The sequence below is a fragment of the Python bivittatus genome, unplaced genomic scaffold (genome assembly GCF_059951505.1).
Source record: "Python bivittatus isolate LINGU-HERP-01145 unplaced genomic scaffold, Pbiv_v1 ctg000330_np1212, whole genome shotgun sequence".
Taxonomy (NCBI): Eukaryota; Metazoa; Chordata; class Lepidosauria; order Squamata; family Pythonidae; genus Python; species Python bivittatus.
The window spans coordinates 33,086,454-33,095,084 of NW_028277058.1; the positions used below are offsets into that span (position 1 = coordinate 33,086,454).

At 38.8% G+C, this 8,631-nt stretch overlaps 1 protein-coding gene across 2 annotated transcripts in view; it reads left to right on the plus strand.

Moving 5' to 3' along the window:
- Positions 1-1,862, plus strand: part of LOC103060133 (retinoic acid-induced protein 3) — a 28,928-nt gene extending 27,066 nt beyond the window's left edge. For both annotated transcript variants that reach the window (XM_007423207.3, XM_088141941.1), the window contains exon 5: positions 331-1,862. In XM_007423207.3, the coding sequence (XP_007423269.1) occupies positions 331-423 (93 nt within the window). In that variant the 3' untranslated portion in view covers positions 424-1,862. The remainder of the gene's footprint in view (positions 1-330) is intronic.
- The last annotated feature ends 6,769 nt before the right edge of the window (positions 1,863-8,631 follow it).

The window sequence follows — 8,631 nt, forward strand, 5'->3', positions numbered from 1 at the left end:
AGCATGCCTGAACAGTCATTAAGGATGTTCTTGGACCTGCTATGAATTTCTCTTTGGTTTAGGGATATGTTATGTAAGCTAGCCATCTAATACACAACATTGTCCATTTGACTAGTTCAAGATTAAATGTCTAAGCTTTGGCTTTTCTTCTTGATATTTAATGAGATAGTAACCACCACCACTCTGTCTTTGTAACAGCAAGGTTCACTCTTCTTAGGTTACTTGGGATCTTCTCCTCAAGGAGCATACAAGTGAACTAATACGAGTCTGCCTCTCTTGGGATAGATGTTACTTTATAATCTCAAAATTACAATTCTCTTCCTTTTTCAGAACCTTGAGCCCCAACAGGAGTTCTCTATCCCACGCCCTAAAACACGGCTCAGTCCATACCAAGAGTATTCTGGAGGGAAAGGAATCAAGTAACAGCACCACAGTGAAGAGGGAGAAGCAATGCAGAGTTGACTGAGGTGTTGGTGCAGCAGTGCTTCAATTTTGCTAAATCAGGAACACGGCTTACATTGCAGTGGATGAAGAAAGATTGTTTTCATTTTCTTCTGTATGTCTTCTGGGCTCAGCACATGTAGCACTTTATACTCTGAATTCAGTAATGAACCTCTTTTGCTTTTTTCACATTTCTTTTTCTCACACAATTATAACTGCCTTCATCTTTACTAGCCAGGCCTTCACCAGTGATCCACATATGAGGAAGGAAGGCTTGAAGTGGGATTCTTCACCTATGTATATTGGTTCCCTGCATGATTTTGAACCCTTCTTACATGAGTTCTGAATCACATGGGAAGTTTAGGCCCTGTTTTCAACTTTTCTCACCAAGATGGATGGGGAGACAGCAAAGCTGGTGAGGAAGGACTGTTCTTCCCACCATACTACAGTAATTACACATGGGCTGATCACCTCATGAAGATGATGATGATGTCTCTGAGATCCATCAAGATTTCTTTCCCCCAACTATTTGTCTGAGCTCACTTTCCTCAGCAGAGAGATCTCATCCAATCACAGGGCCTGCTGAACATAGCAGAAGCAGAGAGCTCACCGACCATTACTAGTCTCTGAATTAACTATACATTTACTTATTTATTTTGCTTTCTAAAGCACTGAAATTAGCAGGAGGATCATCATGATGTTTAGAATACCATTTCATGATTTCCTTCTGTCTGTACAAAGGGGGTCTGATCAGGCAGCCATAAAAAGGGTGTTAAAGGCTTTGGTTGAAGTCTGATTTATAGTTTTCTGCAATGTATAGTAATGGGAACTATTCATCTGCATCACCACTCTTAGCCTATACTGTCTGGGGATGAAAGGACATGACATGTCTGGAAGGCACTAGACTGGGGAAGCTTGCAACAATGAATGGGGTAGGTAAACCTAGGCTGCAAGAATTGGTGAAATGGTTGCAATGAAATTAGTGAAATTAGGCCTGCAGTATGTCATTCCTGAGAATAAGCCTTATTACATGTAATAAGACTTTGTCAACATTTCTTAAAAAGTGTACCGGATATACTATGACTAGAGAAGAACACCAAATAATAACAACCTTAAAAAGTTATTTAAATTTTAGAGAGAAACCGAAGAAAGAAAATCTTGGCTCAACAAGACAGTGACATCAACATCTCTTATGTTGCTTGATTTTTATATGAGAGTCAGGCAGGTGTTTACATTTTCCCACTGAAATCAATGGAAAATACAAGTATATGGTATTCTGTATTTTGCCCCTAAACTTGTGGGAAAGCAGTGTTGGGGGTTTGCTTACATGCTTTTGTCTGTATTATGTAATATTTATTTGTATAGTTCTTATATTATCTTGAACATAAGTCAACATGTAATAAATAATAATATATATTGTATATGTTTGTAGCTGGTCCTTTTGTTAATTCATCTTCATGTGATAAAATATATCAATCAGATGCACTCTGCAGATGCACAGAGAGTCCATCACAAGTCCATTAACATATTTTAGAACAAAACTACCCACATTATTAAAGATTATCATCCATGGAACAACTTTGCCTGACTTAATTTTCCAGCTTGCCAAGAAAAATATCTGGATGATCTTGCTGAAAACTTTGCTGAAATGAAGATATTACATCCATGACCATAGCATTCCCCTAATCCCCTAGCTTAGCATTTGTAAAAAGAAAAAAGGGGGAAAAAGAGGAAGGATACAAAGGTAGTTTGACATGACTTGTGGTTGAGTACCACAGAATCATAGTCTTCATAGGAGACACCTAGGCCATTGAGCCCAAGGCCCCTGCTTCCAAACCAAAGCATCAGTGTGAGATGGCTGTCTTTCCTCTGCTTAAACATATTGGACTGTCAGCCCTGATATGAAGACATGAAGGGATGGCACATACATCATGACACCTTCTTGTTGTCACTCTAACAACAGTGGTGCAATTTTCTGAAGAAGTAAGTAAAAAAAAACAACCCAATACTTCCGTGTTATCCTTATCTCCATTAAAGAAATAAACGTCAGTCCTGCCCATTCCAGTAATCTTGCTGGTTTGCCAGCCATATCTCCTATGCAGCTCCTGGCTATGGAAAGGTTGCTGGCTCCTGGTTTATAGGGTACATTTTTCCTAGTATTTCTTTGGGCACTTTAGAGTATCTCTAAGGCATTCCCTCTGAAGACTGCAGAAAAAAAGGCAGATCGCTCTCAGGAATTAAGTTCAAAAGTTCCTTTCAGGAAGTCACTCTGATCTAGAAATAAGCATCTTCTGGCTTAGCTGCACTGAGATTGCTTTTGGTTCAGTAAAAATAAATGGATAAATGTGTGTGCCCAAAGCGATACCCCTTTAAACCTCAGAAGGCTTATTTCTGAATAAACATACTTAGCTCCCTAAGCTGGAAGCCTGCAGTGATAATCTGTTGGCAGACCATGCTACAAATGCCGCTGAGAGTTGGTTTGGGGATTGAGGCAGTGAATAAACCTGGTCAAACAAACAAATAAATAAATATCCAAGTCTATTTTCTCTTCCTTCTTTACTTGCATTTACTTGTTTTTTACTCCGTCTCCAGGATTCCCCCTGCCTTGTGGCTTTCTTTTCATTCTCTGTATCTTTGCAGCTTTTTTGGGGTCTTCCACAGGTCTTCTTGCTTTCCATAAAGAGTAGAAAGGAATCCTCTTTCTTTTCTCCTACCCTTAAAGTCAACATATTGCTATGTGATGACCAAAAGAAACTAACGTTTGTTTGTTTTTTACTATGGTGATTGCAGGCAGCGTTGCCTTATGCAACAAATATTTACACCACTTCTATTTTAAAGCAGTTGAACGTGAAACACACTTTTTTCCCTGCCAAGCCAAAATATTTGATAGTGTTTGGCCAGATAATACTAATGGACAAATCAAATCATCTAGACTGGAATCTTCAAGCAATTTCAACAATTTTAAGTTGATAATGGGTTTGTGCCAAGTTCTGTCTCTGACAGGATTTAATCATAATTCTCACCTTGGCATTATACAATTCTCAGGAGAAACTGTCTGGAACTCCAACTCATATATACCACTTCTTGTATGAATAATTTTGTGTGAGAAATTGTTGCATGACAGCAAGGCATGAACCAATTCGACAAAATCAGGGGTAAGAAGATGAGTGTGATTTCTTTGGTAATGCAAATAAATGTCATCATATTGGATAGAGTTCTTGCTTTGGATGCTCCAACAGGGAGGAGGCCCAGCAGGTGACAGTCCCAAACTGGTCTTGGATTGATTGTGAAAAGCTAAGCAGAAAAGCCGTGCAAGACATTTGAAAGAGGAGCTTCCCCGAGTGGGCTAAAGGAGCCACATCCTTTCAAAAATGGAGGGTTCAAAAGCTGTCCCTTGCGTGTCTGCACGTGTGTGTGTATGATGCACAGACAGCTCTTGTATTGGGATTGCAGGTGAAATGAAGTGGCTGGGCATACATGCACACATGCACACAGACAGACCCAGGGGCAGCTTGAGAAACAGCTATGCAAGCTTTCTAGTGAACGTGGCTGGGAATTTAAAAGAAATAGGAAAAAAAGGAAAAAGACTCTGGTGGCACCAAGGCTTTAATCTGTTTCTAAATAAGTATGCTTGTTGTGTATTTGCAAGAAAATATCTGGGTAGAAGATTTAAACCTGTATGGTAGTCTTGATCTAGACTGCACATTGAAGTTCAATATATTGAAATTTGTCTCTTGAATAAGATTATTTATTTTTAAGGTGAGAAACTTTGAATACAGTAAAACCTTCCATCTCTCTCTTTGTGTTTGTGTGTCAAAAGGATAATTCCATGTATGACGTTATTCAAACTACATGAAAAACAAGTGTAATGGAAACCAATTACAAATATCTTGGACTCTTATTTTAAAAGAACTTAGACCACCGGTTCCGTATAAGACTCTTTGTTGATTATTATTAGCCACCTTTGGTGTGTGTCTCTCTCTCTGTGTATGTGAGATCTACTACATAAGTCCTGTTGAGACTTAAAGTGCTGCCCTGTTAGTTACTCCATGCATTCAGTAGTAGCAGCCATTGCAGCATCTTGGTCTCAGTTTTTGAGACATCTCCTGAGGGGAGAGAGCTGTTATAACCTTGAAGGGGGAACCTTGAAGCAGAAAGCTGCCTTTTTCATCTTGCCACCAGAATCACAAAAGGAGTCCAGAGAATTATTTACATCAGTGTTTCTAAACCTCAACAACTTTAAGATGTGTGGACTACCACTCTGAGAATTCAGGGTCTACTCTGGAAGTTGAAATCCATGCATCTTAAAGCTGTTGAGGTTGAGAAACACTGATCTACATTATCACTGAGGCCTGAGGGAACCTCAGGGAACTGAGTGAAGAGTGGACTCCCCAGCAGGTAGATAGTCACTTTCCTCTGTGAACTGGCAGGGCACATTTGCCCCAGGTAGTTGTTGGTTCAGAAATGTGGCACTCTGGTTTATTTATTTTTTAAAATTATCATGTGATCTTGTTCCCCATCTCAGTCCAGAGGAATTCCAGGTGGTTTACTGATCATACAAGCCATGTAGGAGGAGAGCCCTATTAGTCTATGGTGGCAAAAAATCAGTCTAATAACACCTTTTTGGACTAACACATTTTATTAAAAGGCATAAGCTTTCATGAGATGCAGCTTTTTAATAAAATGTGTTAGTCAGAAAAGGTACTACCATTTTTTACAAGCCAGGTATATCATGCAACTCACCACGTTCTCCCTGGCAGATACCCCAGGGTGACAAAACAGGATGCTCTGTGATACATTATTCCAGAGGCTCCACTGGAAATCCATGCATTATTTAAATAAAAACTGGAAAGTTACACATTTTAAAAGTTTTTTTTTTTTAATTGTTAGGTGGAGTAAACCAGTGTTCCAAGTGAGGGAGGGCACTTATGGTTCCAAGTGAGGGAGGGCACCTAACCCTTCTGGTAGACCTGGGAAACCAAAAGTGATTCTATGGCCTGGACTTCATAGCCTTGAGGGGTGGTACTTTTTTTAGAGAACAAGCACAAGCTGGTTGTAGAGTGAAAACACACACACACACAAGCATCTTTAATAGAACTTAAAATAATAGTAAAAAAAAAAGGCACTGTTATGAGCAACATCAGCCCCATTTCTCAGCAAGTTTACATCAGCTCAGAATTGCGTCTGGGCCTCTTTGCTGCTGCTGCCGCCATCTACTTCCCTTGGCCAGTGTTTTGGGGGCTCTGAGCAGACACTCAGGGCCCCTGATATTACTCCAGCTCCATTCCCCAGCATCTCCAGCCAAGGATTCTCACATCTGAGACCTTGGAAATCAGCGTTAGCTTCCACACCATTTTCAAAACAGTTTAACTTGATCCCAAAATGCAAGGAACCGCTGTGGACCCAAGCTAGTCAACTGCCTGTTAGCAAGGCAACAAGGGAGTGTCAAAAATGTCACCCAGTCACTGTGTCCTCCTGAGGTTAGTTTCAGCTGAAAAGTAACATTTCTTTCCCCTCACCCTCCACATACAAAAGTATACTGTACAATAAATGGTTAGTGCCCACTCCATCCATGTTTTTCAGTACATGCATTTGTTGCATTCGTCTGGTGGTTTGCAGAAGAAAGGAAGGAAGGAAAAGAGGAAAGGTTGCTTCAATGGGAAGCTATGTAAGGAAAAGTAAACTATAAAAAAGAAAAGAAAAAGAGAATGGAAATCCTTCAAAGTTTTCTGTTGGTACAGAGGAATGCTGCATTCCTCTAGTGCCTTTAAAAGCCTGTGAGTTATAAGGTGAAATAATAATATGTTGGCAATTTTACAACCAGGCATTTTCCCCAGAACACTGTATGCAAAGCAGCAGGGATACAAAAAACAACATCAGTTGTGATTTCAGATAAACCAGAGTCACATCAGAAATAAAGTGACCCAGCTCTAAAAAACAATGTTGTGAGATCTGTGAGGACTGGAGTGATGCAAAGATTGGTGGGGAAGTGCCCCTAGAAGAACCACATCCCTTATTCTCATGAATTAAAAAATCATTGCCATTTCAAAAAAGCAACATATCAAGCAGCACTTGTACTGTGAACTTTAAATGGCATTTCATTCTTAATGCCACACCGAGTTTGCATTTTGATTTGGGTCTGAATTTGTTAAATTCAAAGTTTAGGTCAGATATTAATTTAATCATTGTCATCTATGCCCAAAAGACACTACATGCTGCAGGAATAATGCTCATTTTGTATTCTGGTTGATGACACCTGGCTCATAAAGAAATGTCGTGGTCTTCATGCATGTTTTTAGTGCCTCAATAAGTGTTCCTATTTGAAAACAGGTGGCTCCTATTAAACCTGTCACCTCCTGATAATTGAACAGGTGATAACTGAATAAATACTGATTCCTGAGGGGTGCAAATGGATATTAGCAAAAGGTTTGTGTGCTCCATGTTTCCTTTGCACTTTTGCAAGTGGCCACTTGATGACGCCCTGGCATCACAACCCTCTTTGGAATTGCCTTACCGTTGTTCTGACTGGATGCTGAGAGTATGAAAGTCACACTCACGCAGCTTCCTTTCCCTCCCAACTTGTACTTTTCTCTTTCATTCCAATTGCCACAAATATTATTTATATTAATATGATCCATAGGACTGCAACTTTCTCTTTCCAGTTTGCAAGGAACTTGTATCCCAATACAGTAAGGTAGTTTACACTGTAAATGGACTGAAGTGCATTGAGTAAGAGTTCTAGATTAGGGATGGAACACAGATTGCTCTTCTTGGTCCACAGGGGCTATGTTCAGTGACATAGTGGTAGGGGGTAAAACAGTTTGACTTTTTGGAAAGAGTGGGGGCCTTTGGGATTACATTTTATTCTTCTGCCAGGAAATGCAAAATGCAGGCTATTGAATTTTGGCAGCGCAAAGTGTAAGAGACTGGATGACATCAGTTTTTGCCAACTCAGGGATGTGTGTTAGTTTGATTGAAAAGCTTTATAGCAAACAAACAGCTGTATTTGAAATGCCATGTGAGCCCAGAACAATTATTAAGGTACTTTGGTTAAACTAAATATGAGCTCAATTTCTGTATTAGGATTATGAATATAGAACAACTGACAAAATAATTTCTTGCTGATTGCAAAATGACAGTCTAGTTAAAAAATAAGATTTATATCATATGTTCATGGAGAAAATCTATCTATGTGGTTGCTAAGTGTCATACTGAATCAATCAAGAGTACATAAATAAATGCATTTATTATTGTTCAAACAACTCAAATAACAAATAGGAAATCTCCAGGCAGAATTTCATTTTCAGTTTTGTTTTCTTATGTCCAAGCACTGAGTTTCTATAGAAAATGTCTTGATATTTTTCAGTACTGGTTAATATATTTGCTTAGATCAGTTAAATGTAGAAATTTTACAGAAATACATTCTGCTTCTGGTGTATCTTTTGCAGTATCATTAGGTTTTAAATTCAACAAATTGTGCTGTTCACAGAAAGGTTTTCAAGTGAGAATAAAGGTGGTTTGACTGGAAATATTGTGCAAATGTTTGTAATTTAAGCACAAGTTGTGAAATGTCATGAGGATTCAGAACACCCACTATTTATTCATATAACTACAAATAATTAGTAACTACATTAAAAACTCAGCCATGAAAAATTTGTAGACTGTGACTTGGTGATGCTAGAATTCAGCTTATATACTGAATATATATTAAGGGAAACTGGACTGCAAGAAGATGAGCATAGTTATAAATTGGAGGAAGAAACATCAATTACCTGTGCTATGCTGATAATACTACTGCAATAACCAAAAATACCAAGGATCTGCCAGCTGTAATAATAAACGTCAAGAAGCACAGTGAAAAATGGGACTAAAATTAAATATAAAGAATATAAACAAGACCAAATAAATGACAACAAGTAGGACAATACCAGTCTTAGAATTGTCAATGTAGATATTGAACTGATGGATAGCTACTGCCTTTTAGGATCAATCGTCAACAGTAAAGGCACCAGCAGTCAAGAAATACACTATAAACTAACAAATCAGCAGTCTAGAGAGCAGTCATGAAGCCCTTGGAAAAGACATTCAGATGCCATGATGTGTCTATATCTACAAAGATCAGAATAGTGCAAGCTATGGTATTCCCTGTGACACTCCATGGAAGTGAAATTTGGACTTTGAAGAAGCAAA